A 23,630-nucleotide genomic window follows, 5' to 3' on the forward strand; every position below is an offset into this window, starting at 1 on the left:
GCTGAGGGCAGGCCGGCCATGCCAGCCCTGTCCACTGGAGCTGTTAAAGCTCCTTGTCCTGCCGCTGGCACCCACCCCAGCCCACGAAATGCCGGGGAGAGGGAGACGGTTGCTACGGCCGGGTGAATGCGAGGGGCTCACTGCAGGCTTTGTGCGGCATCGACACCCACCGGGCTTTGCTTTCGCAGCCCTGTTTCCAGGGAAACAAAAGCCCCAGTTTTCTTCTGAGAGCACAAAACTGGGTTTTTCCTTTCATCCCGCCCACCAGTGCCAGGCCCCGCAGTTTGGGAGCAGCTGGGGAGAAGAGGGGTCTCATCCTGGCACGGGGATGGAAGTGGGGGGCACAGGGCCCAGGCTGCCCCCTGTGCTCTCACCCCCTTGCAGCCCTATGGGGTGAGTGGAGTCCCTGTAGGGGTTTGGTGGCAGTGGAAGGGAGCCAGGGCGGCTCATGTGCTTGGTCTGTGCGGCTCTGTCCTGAGCCTGGGCCAAGGGTGAACAAAGCTGGGCTTGTTGCTGTGGCCCGGTGGGGATGGATGCGTGGGGAGGAGAGCCGGGCGGGGGGTGGGAAGGGAGGGCACAGGCAGCACCATCGTCACGGGCTGCAGGCAACCCCCGGCCCCATAGCAGGCAGAGCACCCCACGGGCTGAATCCCAGCCCTGGTCCCAGCCCCAGTGCCCGGGCAGCCAGGCAGGCTGCCCTAAGGCACAAAGCACAACACTGGGGGGGGGGGGGGGGGTGTCAGTGCTGGGGGCCAGCCCTGCAGAGGCCACGGTGCCAGGGTGCCCCTGCCAGCAGCGGCCATAGCCCCCAAGAGGGGGCTGGTGTGGGCGAGGGGGGTGGGGAGAGGGGACTGGAGCCTCGCCCCAATCCCACTGCAAACCCAGCATCGAAGCAGGGCACTGCGGCAGTCCTGGGACATGATGTGCGGGCGGGGGAAGGTCCAGCAGCAGTGACGGCTGCAGCCGGAGCTCTCCGAGCTTATTGTCAGACCCAGACCAAGAAAACGAGATGTCCAGAACCAAAAGAGTTGGCACCGGCACCTCTTGGGTGAGCACAACCATGCGGGTGTCTGGTGCTGCCTGGGGGAGGGGGTCCCCCGCCCTGTGCTCTGAGGCACGGGCACAGCACCAGGGAGGGATGGGTGACACTGACGGCGAGGAAGTAGTGTGACGGTAACCACACCCCACAACGCAAAATTGTTAATTTATTATTAGGATGCAAAAAAATTGTACAGTTACAAGAATCATTTCCCAACAGAGGTCAAATCTGAGCTAAAATATCTCTTAAAAAAAAAAAAAAAGGGGGGGGTGACAACACTTTACAATTCATTAAATTAAAAACAAAAAAAAAAAAAAAAGAAAAAGAAAAAGGAAACCTCTCTTTGTGCAATTCTGCAAAAACGAGAACAGAGCTGAGCTGAGCAGGGGAAGGGGCTGGGAGAGGGGCCCTGCAGCCCCCTGCCCCTGGGCCACCGCCACCCTCTTCCCCAGCCCTGAGCTGGGGACAGGCAGCTGCCTCCCCACTGTGCCACTGACCTGACCCACTACACACTCACCCTCCTGATGCCAGCATGGCCCCCCCCGCCCAGCTAAGTCCCCCCAGGATTGGCCCCAAACAACCTGGCCAGGCCCCCAGGATGTGCCTGCAGAGACCCAACAACTCACCACATGGCACAGCCTTCCTGACACCCCCCCTAGATTTGCACTTGTCCTCTCCCCACCTGTGGAGAAGGACCCCCCCCACGCCTCACCCAGCCCCGCCACCCCCTGCCCCACTGCCCCCATGTCCCTCAGTGGGGCCAGCAGAGCTGGGGGTGCTGGGGGGAGCAGGGCACAGGGAGCACCCCCCCGGCTCCAGCAGGCAGCGCTGTGGGCGCGCAGGGGCTCTCATGGCCCCGCACGTGTCTCCATGTGTCCCCCCCTTCCCTGGCACCCCCATGCAATGTCCTCGGCTGCGGCAGAGCCGGCAGCCCCCAGCTGGGTGCAGAAGATGCTTTTTGGCGTGTGGGGAGCCAGTGCGGCCACCCCAAGAGGCTGCGGGGGGGCTGAGCCACCTCCAGGGGTGGCTGGGGCAGGGGGGTAGGCTGCATCCAGCCCCCCGCGCCCCACAGGGGCTGCTGGTATCACTGGGCCCCCCTGCTCTGGCACTGACCCCTCGGATCACTGCCTCAGCACAGCGGGACTGGGCACCAGAGCAGGATTCAGCCCAGGCACAGGGGCCGGGGAGGGACGTGGGGCAGAGGGATGAGTGGCCCAGGGAAAGAAAGAGGGGTTGGGGCACAGCAGCTGGAGGGAACAGGGTGGAAGGCTGACTGCATCGGGCTGTGACCAATCCCCATCCCCCTGGAGGGGAAAGAGTCTGGAGGGTGGCACTGCCTCCCCACCAAACCCTGCCCATGGGGCCGAAGCCCAGGGAAGGGCAGGATGGGCGTGCTCCCAACACCCCCAGGGTGCTCTCTGGCCTTGGGGTTCAGGCAGGAAACGCAGGGAAGGGACAATGGAGCCCCAGGGGACCTGCCCGCAGCCTGGCACAGCTCCGTCCCCAAGGGGCTGCCTTCTGCCACCACCCTCATTTTTCTCCCAATGCTGACCCCTGGCCAGCCTCGGGGAGCCCACAGCCTTCCTACTGCTCACAGGGCCCAGTTTAGTAACAGCACTATCGCTTAAATTAAAAAATTAAAATATATATACATATATATATATACTGTATACACAGACAACAACAGAACAGTGCCAAAATGGGAAGAAGAGACAGAGAGAGGAGAGGAGGGGAGGGCAGTTGGACATTTTCTTTACAATAAAAACAAGGGCTCCACCTCAATACGAGTGGAGTCTGGGGTCCCCTAAAAATACCCATCTAGAGAGAGAGCTGGAAGGACAGAGCAGGAGAGAGAAGGGGCATGGGCTTGTACAATGGCATCTTCCCGATCTGAGCTGCAGTCCATGGGATCTCAGCTTCTCCTAGACTTTGAGTGCTGGATAAGCCACTGTAGGGTGATGTCTGTGAAGGCAAGGGGACACTTACAGCCTCTCCCTCCAGCTGTCACCCCCTCCTGCACTTGGGCAAACAGCCTGAGCACACTGCTCCCATGGGATGGGCTGCCCGCCCCGCCACACCCCAAGTGCTGCACCGGAGCCACCGGTACTCACCGATGTTGTCCTTTTCTTTGCAGGAGATGGAGTAGCAACAAATCTCTCGGTCCTGGATGGCGGAGAGGTTCCTGTGGGAGAGGAGTGAGCTCTGACTGCAGACCCCTGGGGCTGCGTGTCAGCGGATGGGAAATGCCTCCCAGCAGCCTTTTGCAGGGCCCTTTGGACCTCGGCTCCGAGATGGGGTTCACTTTACTGGGGCAACGTCTCCCCAGGCTCCCAGGGACCTGCATGTGGGTCAGGAGAGGACACCACCACACCGTGCCCATGACTGATGACTGTGCACAGTCTGTGGGGGCTATGTGATGGGGCAGGAGGGCCCTGACCCCACGGAGAGCCTGGCCACAAAACTGCACAGCTTCCCTCCCTAAACCTGTTGCACAGCCCTGTGGTGAGATCAGGCAGGGAGGGTTTGGGAGCAGCACAGGTCTGGCAGCACGGGAGCTGTATAGGTGCCCATCGGCCCAGGGAGATCTCTATGGGGTGGCTGGGAGTGGGGAGCAGAGCTGCTGCGAGTCAGTGCAGCATCCTAGTCCCCCTGCTGCAGGGAGGGGATAACTGCCAGCAGCATGGAGGTGGGCAGGAGGCAGCATCTGCTGTGAGGCGGCCACGCACCAGCATGGCAAAGGGTGGTGAAGCAAGGGAGAGGTGCATGGATGGTGTCACACACCAGAGCAGGATCCGCCCTCCAAGCAGGAGGGGCTGCCGGGGGCGTAGCGCCCGCACCCGGGAGCGGGGCCGAGCTGTGAGAGGGTGCTGGGAGCAGCACCCACGTGGGAGCCCAGCTCTGCCGCGCAGCACCGGGCCGGGCCCCAACGCCACCGTGTGGCACCCAGCCCCAGCACCGGCAGCTCCCAGCTCCAGACATCACCCCCAGCTGCCTTGCAACGTCCCCAGCCACCAGTGTCTGCCAGCCCGCTCCAGGCACCGTGATGCCACCCTGGCTGGGGAAGGAGAACTGGCAGAGCATGGCGGGATGACCGTGCTGGTGGGGACACGGCAGGAACTGGGGCGGGTCACGCTGTCACAGCCCCACCGTGGCTGCCCAGGCCACCAGCACACTTACATCTTCTCAATGAGCTCCTTCTCATCCAAGGCACCAGGCAGGTCTCGCTTGTTCCCCAGGACTAGGACCTGCAGGGCAGAAGAGGGGACACCTGATGCTCCTGGCCACCACATCAGGCAGGATCCTGCTTGAGATGCCAGACAGCCCTGGCTACTTCACCAGGGTGTGCCCAGACAGAGAAAACCCCTTCAGCAGGCAGTCAGAAGGCAGAGCACTTCAATTAACAGCCTTAATTAGCACATACGAAGCCTCTCCTGTGTACTCTCTAGTCCCAGTGAGAAGCTGGCCCCACAGCACATACTCCCTAAAGGGCACCAGCAACTGTCATGCCACCTGGGACATTTTCCCAGGAGTCTCTTGCTGTCTTTGAGCAAAAAGTCAAGTGAAATGGCTAAAACCAACGTTATCAGGAAGAAGCGAGCTGTGGATGCTGTACAGAACCTGTTCTCTGCAGGCAGCCAGCATGAAAAAGCAATGACTGACTGCACCATCCACTGATCCTTCCTTACTTCAAGGCTTTTCACAGCCACAAAGGCATCCTCAGACTATGCAGGGAAAATCACCCAGCAGGACTTGTTCATCCCTCCAGAGCATGCCACACAACTGTCATCTAAGGACAGCACTGAGGCTGTGACCACCTTCCCGGGGTGAGTTGAGGCCTCTGTAGCAGCACGGTAATGCAGCATCCCTCAATTTAAATTTGGAGACTTGTTCTTAAAAAAGAGCACTCAGAAGGGCTGCAAATGCATCATGTTATGTCGGGAGCTTCATTTAGTTGGCAGCGAATGTTTGGGATCTGTGGCGAGATCCTTAAATTAGCTCCTTTCAAAGAACGCCAAGGTGGGATGCTCTGTAAGCATCCCGCCCTGGCATGCGCAGTGTGCCCTGCATCGCCGCCACAGCCCACCCCCTGCAAATGTCACTGCCCAGCAGCCACTTTCCTAGGAGACATGACCTTAAAGTCTCACCATAAATAAGGTGCAATTTCAAACAACAGAACAGATCTCACACATCCTGGGGTGTTTCTGATCTCTCCTAAAGCTCCCTCTCCTATTGGTTGGCCCAGCCCTGGGATAAAAAGCCTCACTGCCCCAGCTCCCACAGGAATGCAGCTGGGAGGGGGACCCCCCCCAGGAAGGGGATCCCCTCCCCACATCTGCTCCGCAAGGTGCAAGCCCCTTGCTGCAAACCCTGGCAGCCACCAGCCTGGGGATTGCAAGTGGCTGGGGGATACCGATCCAGGCAACAGCTCACCGGGATGCCCTGGAGCTGCGGTTTGTCGAGCAGATTGTGCAGTTCATTCTTGGACGCCTCTATCTTTTCCTGGTCGGCCGCATCCACCATGTACCTGCAAGGGAAGGGACACCCCTAAGCGCAGGCGTCGAGGTCCCCGCGCCCTGGTGCTGTGCTGAGGTCTGTGCCACCACCAAGCTTTGCTGACACGGCAGCTGCACCGTCCCCGCTGGCTCCCGGGCCAGTGCATGGAGGTGATGGAAGGCGGGGACCCTTCCCCTGGGCACCCTCTTCCCGAGGAAGGCTGTGGGGCTGAGAGCCCCTCGTATCTCCCGGGGGAGTGGTGGACCTCCCTGTCCCCATCCCCACACAGAACCACTCCGTTGACAGCAGGGACACGGTGACAAGGGAAGCCCAGGCACTGCCTGGGCAGAAGAAGCTGCAAGACACACGTTGTCCCTGAGCACCCAAGTAAGGTTCATCTGCACGTGGCAGCTCCTATGGAGACACCCAGAATAAAGGACAAGAATAGAGGAGACAAGAGGAGCTGATGATGGAGAAGATGAAAAGACACCGTGCTGAGAGGGGAAAGACCTGCTCATCCTCTTGATGGGAGTAATCCTGGGCATGGGACACAGAGCAAAGGGCAGGGACAAAGCCAGCAGTTCAGCAATGCTTGTTCTGAGCAGACAGGGGAGATTTAGGGAAGGATTTAGCTCTTATGGGTGGACACCCATCCTGCAAAGGACAATTAAGCCAAAACTGGGGAGAGGAACTGATCAAAGCAGCGTTTAGTTTAAAGATCAATAAGCTGGGAGAGAAGAAGTGTGAAATACCGTCAAGTTTCATCAGGCCTTGTGGGGTTTATTAAAAATATGAAGGAGCCTTTAGCTATTGAAATGCTGAACACAGGAAAATGTGTATGGCTGTACTGAGAGGGAGAGGGAAAAACACCACCCAGGCACTGCCACAAGCCTGTGGCACACTGGACGGGGCAGGAGGGTTGAAGGCAAGAGAAAAGGGATGTGACACAGTTTGAGGCAAGAAAGGCAGACTGAAGCATGACCTGGATGGCCACAGGTCCTTTCGTTTCCTCTCAACGTGACAGGCCACTTTGGAAAAATTATGAAATTATGGAAGGAGGCAATAGAAGAAGTGGAAAAAAAAAAGTGATTTTGTAATTTCCAGCAAAGCTTGCTGTAATAAAAGGTGTCAACGACATGTCCTGACAAGGTGACAATCAGCAAGGGCAGGACCAGACATGGCTGTCCCAACAAGCAGGACAAGCAGTCCCTCGCTCCTCCTCACCCTTCCAGACCCACAGTTGGGAAGGGCAGTACAAAAATTCAGCCTGTCAGAATCCCAGAGCATGGTCAATTGGTGAAGACCACATAAATCTGATCTTCTGATTGGGTTTAAGTAACCCTGGTGTGGTCTCCCAGGGTAAATATTTGTCCTCAGGAGCAGGCAGCTTGCTTCCCATGAGTGTCTTGCCAGGCTCATTCCCAGCCTGGACTCCCTGGGACTGTGCTTACTGCAATGTTTGCAAGCAGGGGACATGCAGGAACAGTCAGCAGCAGACATTGCATGGAGACTCCTTTTCTCAGCACAAGATTCATTTGGCAGCAGATAACCACCATGACCTGAAAACATGCTGCTGGTGGCTACCCTTGAAACCAGCCCCTTGGAAAGGGCTGAGCCACACCACCTGCCTTCACTCAGCCCCTGCAATGAACAGGCAGCGCAGAGGCAGCACGGGAGCCAGGAAGGGCAAGATCCAAGGAACAGAGTTGGGCTGACAGATGCCAGAAGGGAAGGGTCTGCCACGGCTGGCAGGGACCTGGTTGCCCTGTGCTCAAAGCCTGTGGGGGCACCAGTCCCAGGGGGAAGCATCTCAACTCCCAACACAGGTGTCTGGCTCTAGCAGCGAAGGCACCGCAGCTCCCCAAGCTCAGCTTTGCCCAGCACCCATGGGTGGGGTGATGGGACCATGCCCCCACCCGCTGGCAGGGCTCAGCACCAGCGCGTGGGCAACAGGGCTCTCAGCTCCCAGGGATACTCACACGATGGCACTCACTCCACGGCAGTACCGCTCCCACATGCTGCGAAACCGTGGCTGGCCACCGATGTCCCAGAGCTATGACAGGAAGAAGGTGGTGTTACCCCACCGTCCTGCCTGTGACCCTTTCCCCATGCGTCCACCCGGCCAGAGGGCCAGGCATGCACCAAACCACCCCCCACCCCCTCCTCTTCAGCTCAAACCTAGCGAGGAGGCTCCCAACTCGATAAAGAAAGGAGACATCTCAGGAATGGCAGCTGGAGGGTGTCAAACACCTCCTGCAATGTGCCTCTGCTGGCATGCAGGGACCCCTGGCCCAAGCTGGGGTGCTCCCCTCCATGCACACCGCACCCCCTGGCCTTTCAGTGATGCATTTGCCGTTTCAAAAAACTCAGCACGCTCTTGAAAACATTTCTGCAGCAGAGAACCCCAATCAGCTTTTCAAGCCCATTCCATCATTACCTCCAAGTCCAACTCCAGGCCCTTGAAAGATCCAGAAGGGGTAGAAACCTCTTCTCCCTTTGCACTTGAGGCAGAGACCACCACTGCAAGCCATGACCTGTTTTTCCCAGTGCTCCCGCACTCAGCAGGGAGACCACATCCATGCATCCCCACCAGCAAACCAGAGGTATAAGAAAACCTCCAGCTTTTCAGCCTGGACTGGCTCTTACTGCAGAGGTCTGGACCTCCTACATTCCTTCCCACTGTCTCCTCTGGTGGGTACCTGCAGGAGCCTAACAGGGCAGATCTTCCCAACTGCAGCTGAGGTGGCTGGCATCCTTCAACCTCCAGCAAAAGACCGACCAATTTCCCTTCACTCCATCTTTCATCCCAAGAACCCCCACTGGCAATAACATCTGCACCTTACCTTTATGGTAACGTTCCCCTTCGTGATCTTCCTCATGTTAAACCCCACCGTCGGGATCATGTCTTCATTGAACTGCCCTGACTGCAAGGAACAAGATGAAACAGCATTAGGAGGCACAGAAACCCTGCCAGCCTGCCTAGAAATAACCCCAAACACCCTGCTAGCCCAGCAGCAGGCACGGCATGACCCTCCTCCAGGTCCACACCAGGAGGAAAATGAAGAGCCAAGGTGACAAAATGCCTGCAGGATGTAAATGCTGCTGCTGCATGGGGTGCAGGGTGCCCTGGGTACGCCAGCAAAGCCCCCGCAGTAAGATGATGTCTCAGTGAGAGTGGTAGAGGTTCACACGAATCAGCCCTGTCCAGGCAGCATTCCCAAGATCTTCGCAGAAGGAGGCCAAGACCTTTGCCTGCTGCAGTGACCTCCGATCAGCCATGCCAGGCCCAAATCCCTCCTGCAAAACCCACTGGCAGCCCCGTAAGGACCCCCATGGGGTGCTGGTAGCCAGCCAGTCTTCCCACCCAGGGGAACCGCCTCCTCCTACATTGGCTCCTTTTTGGCCACAAGTCCTGGGGTCTCCAGCACATTTCCTGTTTTGGATTATTTACAGCCCAGCCCAGCCCAAACCAGACTGACTTCTGCTTTCCTGCAAGTCTGCTGCCTGCCTCCATGGGGCCTCCAGCCCCTGAACCCTGCCCATGAATGAGAGCTGGATGCTCATGCCGGGTGATGTGGGGGGATGCAACGGATCCCCTTTCCTCCCTCCCCAACAGCTGCCAACACGTTTTCTCCAGCAGTGCAGATCTGAGTCACATCAGGCAGAAGCATGAAATCCCTGTGGATTTGCAGCACCCCAGTGCCACTGCAAAACTAGGTTAGTCTTGTCAGAGCTATGAGCAGGAACTGTCCCTCTGCCACCACGGCAAGACGCCAGCTCGCCAGCCCATGTGCCCGGCACTCCACCAGGACAGGATGGTGCTGGTCTGTTAAAGCCCACCCCACCTTCCAGTTGGCTGCTCAAATCCCCCCAGTGCTGCAAGATGATCCTGAGCTGAGCAGCGCTGGGGTATGTTCTGGGTGGCCCCAGCAGTGACATGGCATCCCTGGGGCAGGAGGCCAGAGCTGCCACAGCCCTCGACCCTCTGCCTCCAGCAGCCTCCCACCTCACTGGGACTCAAAACAGGTTTATCCTCTTTGCTTTTTAAATCCATCCTTGTGGAAGGCCCTGCTGCAAGATGCTGAGGAAGCTGATGGAGAAGAGGGTCTTATAACCAGGATAACATGGCACTGGAGCTTTTGGCCATCAGTGTCAGGAACCCGCAGGAACCATCAGCCACGACAAAACTAATCCCTGCAGCAATTTACTGGCTTAAAATCTTGGTTTCTCTAGGACTTTTCTGGGTTTTCTCTCAGTTAACACAAACCTCAAAAAGGGAAGGTAATTTATTCCATTTTCTGATAAGCAGAATTTTGTGACATCAGCAAGTCCCCAGGGTCTTCCTGACCTCTTCCAACAGTTCTGCAATACACATCACTTCCCTTTTTCATTTCCCTTTTGCATTCATCAGCAAAGCCTGGCAGCCAAAGGATCTCCAAGCCACAGTGCACCCAGAAACCATGCTGGGGACTGGCAGGGAGGGTGAGGGGGGAGAGGAGGGGAAGCAGGCAGGAATCCCTCTACCACCAGCTGACATGGAGGATGTCTCCTGTGGACTGAGGTTCAGCACACAATTTGGTTTTATGGACCAGGTTTTAAAGAATTATCAGGCTTTGATCAAAAGACATGGAGAGCAATGGCTGAAGAGCTCTTGGAAGCTGTAGGCACTTCCATTGGGGATCCCGGACCACATCACAGTAACCGGCTGTGCCAAAGCCACCCGAGACATGGTTCATGTGTGACGGCAGCTCTTCTTCCAGGAAGGGATGGGCTGCAGGAGACTGGAGTCACCTCTGCTTTCCCTTGCGAGATATGGGAACAAGCATGTCTCTGTGAGCAAAGCACAGCCTTACTCCCTGCCTCAAATCCTTCCCCCACCATGGCACCTGCCTCCAGGCTGCCCACAGCCAAGGGACCAACACAAAACCACTTGTGCTGTCTAAAAAAAAGCCAGGCTGGGAACACAACACGTTATGGTCCAGGATGGCTTGCATGTGGTCCTTGCTCTCCTGGCACCTGCGGCAATGTCTTCAATGCACTGCAACATGCTCAGCTCCTCCTGCATCAGCTGCTCTCTAAGAGCAACTTTGAACGGTGGAAGCATGATGCTCCCTCTTCCCTCTCCACCTCTCCCAGATCCTGACACCCCCGGCACATCTTCAACTACCTGCAGGGTCCAGCCACCTGCAGCTCCACTGCCAGGGAGAGCAGAGACCAGCCCAGCTGCAGGCATGCAAAAGCTTCGCTGGACACATCTCTCCCCAAATTTTAGTTATGCAATGGACACAGCATCTACACTGACCTCAGAGATCATGCCCAGCCACACCGATCACTTGGGAATAGGATTCCTCAGGGAATCACAAAAATCCTTGCAGGCAAGAGGGATTCTGTGACTGTAACAGGTGGATCAGGTCTATGCAGGCTCTAGTTCATTGCTGGTTTTGCCAGGGTCCCCTCAGCACTCTGGTCAAACCACCCTGCCTTGGTGCCCCGTCTGGAAGACAAACGGCCTTTCCACCCAGCCCTACCAGTTTCCAGCTGGGTTACTGGGAGAGGCAGCCAGGATCCAGCTTTTGCAGGGGTGAGCAGTGCCCCCAGCTCACTCTGAGCCCCATCCTCTGCCGCATGCACATGGACACCATGTCACCCACAACTTCAGCCATTTCCTCCTGCTCAGCCGGGACCTCGGCTCACTGGAACATGCAAAGAAACAAGCTCACACCACATGCACCAGCGTGCAGAGCTGAGGTGGCCAGGCCCTGCTCCTTGCTGCGGCCAGGCAGCTGTCACCTTGTCCCAGCACAGGATGACACTGCTTTGATGCGACCTGCTCTCAATAAATCGCTGCTGGCTGGTTTGCAGCCCCATGTCCCCAGGTGCTCACAAACAAGCCATTCCCCAGGACTGGAAACGGCAGCACCCAAAGCCCAGTCCCTGGTTGTCTAAAGTCATGTCTCCACCAGAACATGGTCCTCCATGGGGCAGAGGCGGATGCCCAACGCATCCCAGGTTGGATGGCTCCCACCGGTGCCTGGACCATGGCCCAAACCACCCAGCCTCATGCTCTCGCAGGTGTTTCCCACTGCACAGCACAGCCGAGTCCCCGCCAAACCCTGTCCAAGCTCCAACCCAGAGAGAAACATAGGGGGTTTAATTTCTCACCTGTAACCTCCCCGTCCAGCCCCCCCAACTGGCTTTCTGTACAGTGCAGGTGGGGAGTGCCTGGCAGCTAGGAGCTTCACCTGCAAAGTCACTGAGCTTCCAGGAGCTCTTTCGCATCACCAAGCCGAGCCGAGACAGCCCCACAGTACTCAGCTTCGCTCCGAGTACCTCATTTGGGTGGGAAAAAGCCAAATTCAAGCCAAGTCTTTTACAAGATTTCCCTTTGACAGCGGGTCTTACAGCTCTTTGGGACTCTGGGCATTGCAGGGCACCTATGGCATGGAGCCCCATGTGCCCCTGCAGAAAGCACTGGAGGGGACAGGGCTGTCCCTGAGCACAGCACAGCCCTCCCAGGGAACCCAGAGACCTGGGAAGGGAGGCTGCCACCTGGAGCTGGGTGGGATGCAGCTACCCCAGGACAAGGAGGAAGAGCTACATGGGTCTGAAAATGAAACAATCCTGACTTTTGCCCCAAATCCTCAGCATGGTTTGGTTTCAAAACCTCCATGCAGAGGGATCATGCTGAAGTGACCTGTGACAGCCAGACCCCCTCTATCCCAAAGCAGGTGTCTCACCACCAACACCCACAATCAACATACACGGTCTGGCTCTGCAGCACTCCTCAGCTTGGAAATTCAACATCTCAGGCTTTTGGCACGGTGGAAAACCCCCAGGACCCTCCAGGCCATGCTCCTGTTGATGCTACCACAGCCAAACTAGGCTGTGCTGCCCTCCCTGAGCCCATGGGCCCTATCTCCAGAGAACTCTGTATCTCAAGAGCAAAAATGGATTCCAGGAACAAGCCTGTGGATGGCAGCCAGGCCATACGCCAGTGGATCCCGGAGCACAGATGAGGATGCTGCCGGTAAGCCCACAGGTCCCAGGCAAGATGATGTTCTCCAGGACAGATTCATCCCTCTCCCTGCAATGCAGCTAATGGCTTTTTGGTTATTTTTAGACCATGGTATCACTGAAGATCAGTTTCTTTCATAAAAATGAGGCTTCTCAGATGAAAGGGGAAAATCCTTGGGCTGCTTTTGCTTCTTCAGCATTGCACCACAGCCTGAAACACCCTGGATGGTGATGCTGAGGCTGCGCTGACCCAACACCCTGTTTGAGGCAGAGATGCACAGGCACACATAAGGTGCTCCCAGCAGCTCCCCAGGGATGCACTGCACACCTCTCAACTCCAAGGTGGAAAAGGCATCTCTATATAAGAGCTGCAGCAACGTCTGCTCCCACCTCCATCCAGACAGACCACGCAACTGCCTACAAATTTATTAGTGGTTGCTCTCATTCAGGATGTGTCCATAATGAGGCAGCATCTGGACAGAGGAACAGACTTGGTAGCCAGATGAAGCGCTGGTGGCTCTAGAGTGACTGCTCACTGCTGGCCCAGGCTTTGGGGTGATGTACATGTGCAGCTCCCACCAGCATCAGCAGGGAGTCTGCTATAGAAACTCTGGTGAAAAGCAAAAGCCTCTGGATTCAAGCAAGGCACTGAGAAGGTCCCCTCCTGTGAACATGGGGAGTGACGTAGGACAGGACTGAGGCAGAGCTGCTCTGCCGCTGCACATCCCCTGCAACGCAGGGGGCATCAGACAACACCTTTGGAGGACTCCAGATCCTCTGGGACAAGGCAAAGGTTGCAGCTTAGCAACTCTGCCCTTAGCATCACCCTCTTGAAGGAAACAAAAGCGGCCTTTCTGATATTCTGTGCATATCTCCAAACACGATGGACCCACACGAGCTGGCTACGTGGTATCTGCACCCCTGGTTCTGGCTACCCAGCCCGATGGCCCCAGCAATGGAACTTTGAAGACATGTTGTTTAATGCATCCCCAACCTGTAAAGTCTCCATGTCCCTGCTCTGTCACTGCCAGCATCCATCTGCCTCCTCCCTAGTCCAACCCAGCTCATACAAGCTCAGCACCAGAGTAGCTTGGCCCAGCTCTTGTTTCTGAGGTTGCTCGGTCTCCCTTGGTGTTCTACTGAACCACAGTGCTCAGGCTGTCCCCTCTTCAATCACTGCTCTGGCTTCTCAGAGACCTCCAGCTATTGCCCTGCTCTCAGATGGATCTCCTCTGTTCCCATCCCTTCCTCCCCCATGCACAGCACCCCAAACCAGCTGTGATGCCCCAGCCAAGGTAGGGGCAGCCAGCAGCAGGGCTGGGGGTGCTTGCAGCTTGCAGGACACTTGTGGTCCCTGAGGGCACAGCACTATTGGTAGCTGTGCCACACCACAGGCCCATACCCTGGCCAAAACACATGTGGCACCTCATAAAGACAAAGCCTTGTGCTCTTCTTCCTGAGCTTGGTTTAATCAAGGGGAAGCTGCAGGGAATCTCCTAGATGAGCCTGGCAGAGGTGATTATTAAGTTCCGTGATAAAAAACTCATCTGCACACACACAAAGGAGCACAGAGAGGTGAGCACAGGAGGACAAACCCCCAAGGCCCCAGTATAGTTACTCCCAGGGCAGGAGAGCCAGAGCAGGTTCCTCCACCCACAGACACAACAGCAGGTGAGAAGCACCTTGGCATTGCACAAGACTTCTTCTGGGATGTCTCCTGGAACATGAGAAAACAGAGGGATAAGGGGGTAAAAAGGCTCAACAGGTTGCTGGTCAGTATGTTTGTCTGGTCATGCTTCACGTTCAACCAGTGCAGTCTGTCCTGTCTTCTTACCAAACTGCATTTCTATTTCCCTGGGGTAAGAGCCTCTATCTTGTGTACTCATGCGTGTGTTTGGGGCTCTGAGCACCAGCAGCTGGTCTCAAAACCAAGGGTTAAAGGCCACTTGTCCCTGGTGTAGCAGCTGGAGCGAGTGTGGGTAAGTGTGCAGCCACCACTGAGCAGGTGAGTGGCCATGGAGCCAGAGAGTAGGTGTCCCTGGGGGCAAGACCATGGGAGAAGGTGGCTGCTGGAGGGACCAGGAGATCTGGGACAACTGCCAGAGCAACTATGGGGTCTGAGGGTCAACTGAGAGTGGTGTGGGGGGGTGTTATGGCTGGGGAATGCCATGGCTATAGCAGACAGAGCTGGCAGCCACCACTAAAACTGAATTTAAGTGAAACCCTTTCTTTCTCCAAGGCTGTAAGGATGATACCAGAGTAAGTATTTAAGCAGTGCCCATAGAAACCAACTGTTCCACCTGCTGCTGCTGCTGCTCCTGAGAAGTAAAGTAGGAGAGAAAATCTGTATAATGGCAATAATTAAAAAGCAGGCATAGCAAAGCCCAGAGCTAGACGAATGTCGATACATTCTCCACTTTTAGAGCAAATGAGGACTGTGTTTGTTTTCTCCATTAAAAAAAAAAAAAAGCAAACAAAAACCCAAAACAAAAAAAAAAAAAAAAAACAAAAAAAAACAGAGAACAAGGGAAATGGAGAACCAAGCAGTGGGAGCAGGTTGTGGGAACAGGAGAAAACTGGGGACAAGGACAAACCTCTCATGAGGCTGTAGCTGGTAGACTTTTGCTACCAGGCCAGAGAAAATACAGGAGGTTGCTCCTTGGCCATCCATCCCTGGCTCTGAGCCCACACAGCCATTGGCTTCCAATGCATGTGCTGTTCATCCCTCTAAGGCAGCAAGCATGCACCACCAGATCCATCAGGCACAGGCACCAAGTTCTGAGCTCATACCTGGCCTGACTCTGCCCAGTCCCACCAGTCCCCTGGGCACCCGCTCCTCCCTCAGACCTCTGCAAAGTCCACAAGGACACTGAGTCCCACCACATCTTCTCAAGCAGCACCTGGCTTCGCCGCAGGGGTAAAGGCTGGCTGCTGAAGAGTTAAAGTGGTGATACATCCATAGGGGACCTCTCAGGTGAGGGGCATCAGAGCAGGGACCAGCAGTTGCTGTAAGGACCTGTCACAGAAATAAAGCCCCCGCTGAACTTGCCATAGCCTGGTAGTCCTTGGTTCTTCAAAGCTGGATCTATCTCCAAAGCTGGCCTGCTTTGAAAGACCAGACATCTCCAACCCAAGCTGCTCGAGGCTCATGCTACTTTTTAACTTCCCAGTCTTACTGATGTTTACATTCTTCTGGGGCTGCCTTTTAACTTTGTGATCTCTAATTTTAAAAAAAAAAATAATAATTACAACACTCCTTAATTAGCAGGTTTTTGCTATGTCCGGACCTTAGGCTACACTGAGGGGGGATTCAAAGACTACACTTGCGTTTTTCGGGATGTGCCAGTGCTCTTGCCCGGTGGATGGCACCCACACCACAGGATGGGTGACCAGGCAGACACTTCCATGCCCATCTCAAACCCATCACCTGCACATGCCTATGCCCTGGAAAGCCCGTCCAGGAGCACTGCAGTCCCAAAACCCATCACCTGGGTGCAGCGAGACTCCAGAGTACATCAGCCCTGGAACCTGATGGTTGTTCTTCTCGGACGTGTCAGCAACAGCACTGGCAAGGACGCTGCAGTGAACCATAAAGCATGGATGTCCCCTGCATCAGGGACAAGTGGCCTCTAAGCCCTGGTGTGGAGACCAGCTGCTGCTGCTCAGACCCCCAAACACACACATGCACACAAAAGATAGAGGCCCTTACCCAGGGAAATAGTTAGATATGGAGTTTGATAAGATAAGACAGTCTGTGCTGGTTGAGCACAAAGCACAGCCAAACTGACCTGTTGACACACAACGGAGCCTTTTTATTCCCTTATCCCTCTATTTTCCCATGTTTGTTCCCAGAGATGTCCCAGAAGTCTTGTGCAATGCCAAGGTGCTTCTCCTCTGTTGTACTTTGGGTTCCCCACTGTGCCTCCGAGCCTCGGCAAGAATGGCTCAGAGACATCCCACAATGGTGGGGTTTTTTTAAGACAGCCTGAGCATGGCACAGAGTACCCCACCAGGCTCGGTGCCTCTCTTGGCATCCCCAGCAGGCACGGCAGGTTCTGCAAAGCCTCATCCCGAGGTGGGCAGCAACGCAGTCATGCCTCTTCTGGCAAAATCCAGACTGCAGGCAAGACCCCACTACCCCCAGTACACACAGACGACACACGGAGCAAGCCAAGTGGCTTTACCCATGTGGGCTGCATGGAGCATCTCTGGGCTGAACAGCACTGCAGCAAGCTGGGGGCTGGTGCTGAGGATGCTGGGCTGGGTACATCCACCTCTGGTGCTTACATCCAGCTGCGGTCTCGATCCTGAAGCACCCAAGGGAGCTAGCTCATGGCTCTGCAACACGCTGCTCTTCAGGACAAGCAGATGGGATTGTTTGGGGTTTCTTGACAAGCAGAAGGGAGATGATGCCACTGCTCACTTGGATAACCCTGATCAAGCCCTTCAGACCTACTTATGTTTCTGCTCTGGACAATGCAACTCACACTCAGGCATTACTTGTCTGTATTGGGACCAGTGTCCATATTGGGATAAGTACTGTTTAGGATCTTCATTAGTGGGACATAGACAGTGAGATCGAGTGCACCCTCATCAAGTCTGGAAATGACACTAAGCTGAGTGGCATGGTTGACATGCCTGAGGAACAGGATTCCATTTAGAGGGACCTGGACAAGCTTGAGAAGTGGGTCCCTATGAACCTCATGAGGTTCAACAAGGCCAAGTGCAAAGTCCTGCACCTGCACTGGGGCAACCCCCAGTATCAGTACAGGCTGGGGGATGAAAGAATTGAGAGCAGTCCTGTGGAGAAGGACTTGGGGGTACTGGTGGACAAAAATCTTGACATGAGCCAGCAATGTGGGCTCACAGCCCAGAAAGCCAACCATATCCTGGGCTGCATCAAAAGCAGTGTGCCCAGCAGGTTGAGGGAGGGGATTCTCCCCTTCTGCTCTGCTTTCATGACACCCTACCCACAGTGCTGTATCCAGCTCTAGAGTCCTCAGCACAGGAAGGACATGGACCTGCTGAAGCAGGTCTAAAGGAAACCAAAAAAATGATCCGAGGGATGGAACACCTCTGCTATTGAGGAAAGGCTGAGAGAGTTGGGGGTGTTCAGCCTGGAGAAGAGAAGGATCCGAGGAGACCTTACTGCAGCCTTTCAATACTTAAAAAGGGACTTAGAAGAAAGATGGGAACAGACTTTTTGGCAGGGCCTGTAGTGACAGGACAAGGTGTAATGGTTTTAAACTAAAAGAGGGTAGATTCAGACTAGATACAAGGAATAACTTTTTTACGATGAGGGTGGTAAAACACTGGAACAGGTTACCCAGAGAGGTGGTAGATGCCCCATCCCTGGAAACATTCAAGGTCAGGTTGGACGGGGCTCTGAGCAACTTGATCTAGTTGAAGATGTCCCTGCTCATTGCGGGAGGCTGGACTAGATGACCTTTAAAGGTCCCTGCCAACCCAAACGACCCTATGATCCTGGAAAAAACTCACTGTTCATTTTTTCATGGCCCATGCCAACAGAGCTTGCAGCATCAAGGCAAGACCATGCTGCAGCCAGCTTCTCCTCCTCTTCCAGAAACATGAAGAAACCCCCACCCCAAAACCTACCGCCTTCTGCATTATGAATCTCAGGTGCAACAGAAGGAGCTGTCGAGGGCCCAGACTCTGCATCTGGAGGCAGAACAACCACCCACCACAAGGACCCACATCCACCTCCCACCCCACCCTGGCCCTGCCAGACCCCATGCAAGGGGTACATCCAGAGTTACTGGGAGGTGGGTGCCACACAGGCTGGCAAAAATGCATCAGAACAAGATCTCCTTGCTTCTCTCTCGGCACCCCCACCAGCATCCCCTCTACCTCCCCAGCAATCCTTGGAGACCTTGCAGGACCTGGAGATGCTGTCTCCCCTCCCAGGCTCAGGCACCAAGCACATCCTGCTGAGATGGGTCAGCTGGTCAGCAGAGGGGGACAGTGGCTCGCTGGGATCAGGCGGGAGCAGGCACTGAGCTCTGTGGTCCTCCGAGCCACTGTCGGGATGTGCCTCCATTGGCAGTATTGTCAGAGAGCTGGCCAGCTTCCACAGCATCCATCATGCTACCTGATGCCACATATGAGGCTGACGCGGTTTCCTCTTGCAGCATGGATTTGAAACACTTCCTGAGCGGGGCCCAACTGCAGGATGTTGCCCCAGGACCCCCCACCACACAGGTCTGACAACCCAGCACCAAGTCTCTGCAGCCCTGTTCCCTTGGAAGGGTCTCTAGCACAGGTTCTCTACCACTCTTTTTCTAAACATGTCCTACACTGATGAGTTTTGAGCCCCAGTACCCATTGAGGGGCTCCTGACACTCTCAAGTCTCACTCTCATCACGCCCACACTGGGGAAAAGGCAGTTAAAAGCCCAACCAGCTTCAAGTTAAAACCAAGATCAGATGCGTTTTACAGCCTTTCACTCCTCCTTGCACACAGGACTTCAAGCTTCAGCTCCAGACAGCCAGGGAAGAATAAAATGAGCCCTGAAAAATAAAAAACCCAGTCAGGTGTCCCAGGAGGACTCATCCCCCCTGATTGTGGCTGCCTTCAGCAAAGCCTTCACCTGGCATGGCTACAGCTCTGGGCTGCTGTAGGAAACCACCCAATCATCCAGGCAACTGGATTCCATTTTCCAGCCAGATGCAGCTAAAACTCCTGGAAAACAAGGATGGCACCAAGCCCCCCCCCAGAGCAGCTCCAGCCCCAACACCCTCATCGCTCTGCACGCTGGGGAGCATCACCTGCACCCGCAAAGATTTCTTGGGACATCTCTCCAACAACACGAAAATCCAATACTTTTTAGTTCAGGTTTTTCCCCTCCCCAAAGCCCCAATCACAACTATTTACCCTTCTAACACTGCCATTACATCACCTTAAAGCCAGACAGCTCAAACGCTTCTCATGCAGTTTCTGTTGAGATTTTCTGCGTGTCGTTATTTAGCTGTCCCTGACAAGTCCTTAATTTACATTTTCTCGAAGGTCAGTGCCTCTTCTTTATGTGCATCTGCCACAAAATCTGAATTTTCCAAATAACTTCACAGACAGGGGCAAAACTGCAGCAGAGACAGCAAACTGCTCATCACCCTGAGACTGAGTGCCCTGCAAGGGTGTTAAACACCCCACTACAGACCACCTGATGAACCAGCAGAACACAAAGCCAGCTTCAGCCCACGCACAGAGATCTTCCCTTGAGAGCTACTGTAGTTCCTGGATGTCACTTTTCCCTACACCAGCAACACTGGTTAAGAGGAAAGACTCTTGGTGCACAGGTCTTGCATGTGGGATCTTGCACAGAGCAAAATTTCCAGGTATGAAGCATTTATCTGCAGAAGCTGGAACCCCACCAAAGCCCATGCTGAGCCCCATGTCTACAGACATGGCTGGGAGAGGAAGAGGCATGTGGGGAAAGGGGAGTTGGACTGGCAAGAGCCTTTTCAAGATGATGAGTACCATGCTCAGCGATTACTAGCCCTGTGCAGGCAAAACAGCTCCATGGGATAAAGCTCTATCACCCTTTAAAGCTTATCTGGTTATACGAAAAGGCACTAAATTACTTGTCCATTTTGAATGCAGCCTGTGTTGCTATTAACAGGCTAGCAGTGTACTGCAGGTCCAGAGCAGGAGTAGTCCATACATGGCACCACCGCGTCCCACCCTGACATGGGACTGCAAAATACAACCATTAACCATGCAAACTGTGGGGACGAAGTCACCCCAAAAGAGGATTGGTGCTCATGGTCACTGTACCAGAGCCACAAAGCTCCCTGTCCCCTGAGGCTGGTGTGGGTCTGCTGGGACAACCAGCATGACATCCCAATGCTGCATGGTGACTGCCAGCAACACAGCTCAGGAGCAGGAGTGTCATTGTCTCTGGAGTGAAAAGCATTTTAGGGTGTCCTCCCTCTGCCCCTGCGGTACTTCAGGAAGGACATTTTTGTCCCTGCAGCACCCAGCACAAAGGGAAAACTTCCTGGGGAGCATGGCTGTAGCACAATGAAGCTTCCAAATTAGCTGCAAAATCACCTTTGACAGCCCAGCAGCTTCCAGTGTCCTGAGCAATCAGACATAACTCGCTTTGCTTTGGAGCTGAGGCACCAAGCAAAGCAACAGGGGCAAGGGGGACCACAGGGGAACTGGGACAGCCAGAGGACCTGCATCCACCTCCCTCCATAAAACCCACGGGGAGCAACAGCCCAAACTTGCCCCTTTGGGATCTGCCCACCAGTGGCTGCCACCTCACAGCGTCCTGGCTGGAAAGGCGAAGAACCACCCAAAAACCAAGAGAGGAGACCCCGCTGAGCATCCCCGTGGGTGAAACTGCAACCGGGCCCCCAGCTCCTGCTCCGGGGGCACAGCCAGGGAGAAGGTGGGGTTTAAGGGTCCCCAGGGCAGGCGTTGCCGCCCGGTTTGGGTGCAAAGCGCGTGCTGCTATGGCAGCACCCACCGCCCACAAAACACCGCTGCTGGAAGGGACAGAGGTCGCAAAGCAAATAAGCTCCCCCACCAGCCAGCAAGCAGAAAACCCCCCGTGGCGCCGAGCCCGGCAAGGTCCTCAGCAGGCCCCACCTGCGCGTCCCTCGGTGGCGGCAGGGCCCGGCGATGACAAAGCGCCTGCTGCGAAGGGGACAAGGGCAGGAGCTTCTCCCGGGCCCCGGGGCCCGGGCACCCGCAACCCCGGGCAGCGGCGGCGGCTGCTCCGAACCCGGCAGCTCCCAACGGCGGAGCCCGGGCCGGGGCCTGTCCGGCTGCGGCCGCCGCGCCCGGCACCGGGGACGCGAGGAGCGAACACCGGGGCTCGCCCGGGCCTGCGCCGTACCCCACAGCCTGCCCCCCCCAATATTTCCGGCCTCGGGCGCGATAGGACGGAGCAATTCTGGGGAGCAACCGGGTATGTGTGAGAAGGGGGGGTGCAATACCAGTGTGACGGGGGGCGCCGGGCACAAGGGTGCGACGGGGGGTGGGTGCACAGCGCAGCCCCCCCCACACACAGCGGCACGGGGGGGGGGCGGGGAGGGGCAGCCGGCGCTCACCGCGATCACGTTGACGAAGGTGGTCTTGCCCGAGTACTGCAGCCCCACCAGCGTCAGCTCCATCTCCTCCTTCCAGAACAGCGCCCGGAACCAGTCCAGCAGCTTGTTGAAGAGCGCCAGCATGGTGCCGGGCCGAGCGGGGCGGGGCGGGGCCGAACCGAGCCGAGCGGGGCCAGCCGGGGCCGGGCCGAGCGGGACCGAGCGGAGCCGAGCGGGACCGAGCGGAGCCGAGCGGGGCCGAGCGGAGCCGATCAAGGCCGAACCTCCGCCGCCGCCGCCCCGGTATTGTCCGCGCGCCGCGTACCCTCCTACCGCACCGCCGCGCACCGCCCCGCGCCCCGCGCGCGCCGGGTGGGGCCCGCGCGCCGCCCTGCCGACCGTGCCGCCCCCTGCCGGATGGGAGGTCCCGCCGCACCAGGCACTGTGCGGCCCGGCGCGGCCTCACGGCCCGCACTCCCGAACCCGGTACCCCTAGTACCCCCAGTACCCCCCGCATCCCCTGCACCCCCAGGACCCCCTGTACCCCGCACCCTGCACCCCCAGTATCCCCCGCACCTCCGAACCCCGCACCCCCAGTACCCCCCAGTACCCCCTGTACCCCGCGCCCTGCACCCCCAGTATCCCTCGCACCTCCAAACCCCGCATCCCCTGCACCCCCAGTATCCCCCGCACACCCAGTATCCCCCATACCCCCTGCACCCAGCACCTCAGCATCCTGCATCCCTGTACCCCAGTACCCCCTGTACCTCACATCCCCCGTACCCCCTGCAACCCACAGCCCCAGTACCCCCCTCACCCTGCATCCCTGTACCCCCAGAAGCCCCTGTACCCCGCACCCCCGCACTCCCAGTACCCCCTGCACCCCCAGCACCCTCTGCACCCCTGGCATGCATGCATGCTGTGACCCCCAGCATCCACCACATCCAGCACCCCTGCATGCCCCCACCTGGCATGCAGACACCCAGCACCCCTGCACCCCCAGCACCCCTGCACTGATCACTCCTTACTCCCTGCACCCTCAGTACCCCAGGACTTCTGCAACTCCAGCACCACTGCACCCTGGACTCCTGCTCCATGCAGGTGCAGGACCCCTGTGCCCTGCAATCCCCACCACCCAGCACCCCCCACACCCCCAGCACCCTCTGTGCCCTTTTGCACCCAGTGACCCCTGCACCCAGTAGCCTGCACACAGCAGCGCGTGTCTGGGCCCCAGCACTGGCTGGCATGCATCCTACACCCTGGGACAGGACCTCTGCAGCAGCTGGCACCTGCACCCTCCAACCATGCCAGCTGGGCAGCCCCCAACCCTGCACCCTTACACCTCTCCTCTCCTGGACCCTGGCTCCCCCCCACACTCAGAGGTCCCACAGGGCTCCCCGGCACCCGCAGCCTGTGGGGCTGCTCCCCTGCCCTCCAGCCCTGCTGCAGCCCATGCCACAGTCCCCCTGTTATCACCTGCCCGAGAGACAGCCACAGCAGGGAAAAACATGCCTGGCCAGGGGCTCAGGCATCTTGGGTGGCATAGCAGGAGTCACCCCTCTGCCACAGGTGCCCCTTCCTCAGGGCTCCTGATAGTGGTGGTGCACAAGTGCTGGACGCTCCTGGTGTGGCAGCGTGACACCAGTAGTGGTGAGGGTGAGGTCCCTCGGGAACCCTAGCTCCTGAGACTCAGCTGACACTAACGAGTGAGATGAGGGAGGCCCAGCCCCAGTGCACTGGGAGTGTGAGGGGATATCATGGGCACGAAGGGGAACTCATCCACTGGCTGTTTTCTTTTCAGCTGGTTTTGTGGATTTGGATGCTGGCACTTTGCCCTCAGGCCTCAGTTTCCCCAGGTAATGGGCTGCATGTGCTTTTGTGTTTTCACTCTTTGATTTCTCGAGACAAGACCTCTGCAGAGCCAGGAGCCCAAGAGCAATGTGACAAGAGCCAATGAGCACTTTTCCACATGCAGAACAAGACACAATCCAAAGGCACGACTTTCTCAGGGGATGTTTCTATAGGATGTT

General features: G+C 56.7%; 1 protein-coding gene across 1 annotated transcript; it reads right to left on the minus strand.

Annotated features, from left to right (window-relative positions):
• Positions 1 to 1,185: 1,185 nt before the first annotated feature.
• ARL8A (ADP ribosylation factor like GTPase 8A) lies at positions 1,186 to 21,954 on the minus strand. Its single transcript, XM_042799996.1, has 7 exons — positions 21,622 to 21,954; positions 8,377 to 8,457; positions 7,513 to 7,586; positions 5,471 to 5,564; positions 4,217 to 4,284; positions 3,151 to 3,221; positions 1,186 to 3,001 (listed from the first exon to the last, which is right to left on the minus strand). Exons 1-7 carry the CDS (start codon positions 21,742 to 21,744, stop codon positions 2,952 to 2,954), a joined length of 561 nt encoding a protein of 186 aa, XP_042655930.1. The 5' UTR covers positions 21,745 to 21,954; the 3' UTR covers positions 1,186 to 2,951.
• Positions 21,955 to 23,630: the final 1,676 nt, after the last annotated feature.

This window comes from Tyto alba, unplaced genomic scaffold (genome assembly GCF_018691265.1).
Source record: "Tyto alba isolate M040663 unplaced genomic scaffold, T.alba_DEE_v4.0 Super-Scaffold_30, whole genome shotgun sequence".
NCBI classification, from domain to species: Eukaryota; Metazoa; Chordata; class Aves; order Strigiformes; family Tytonidae; genus Tyto; species Tyto alba.

What these genes read in the sequence shown, in the direction of transcription:
- ARL8A (XM_042799996.1), bottom strand. Translation starts at nt 21,744, where the DNA reads ATGCTGGCGCTCTTCAACAAGCTGCTGGACTGGTTCCGGGCGCTGTTC. An exon ending in CCTTCGTCAACGTGATCGCG is followed by an intron (nt 8,458 to 21,621) that starts GTGAGCGCCGGC and finishes TGTTCCTTGCAG; the next exon opens with TCAGGGCAGTTCAATGAAGA. An exon ending in AAGGAGCTCATTGAGAAGAT is followed by an intron (nt 3,222 to 4,216) that starts GTAAGTGTGCTG and finishes CCTCTCCCACAG; the next exon opens with GAACCTCTCCGCCATCCAGG.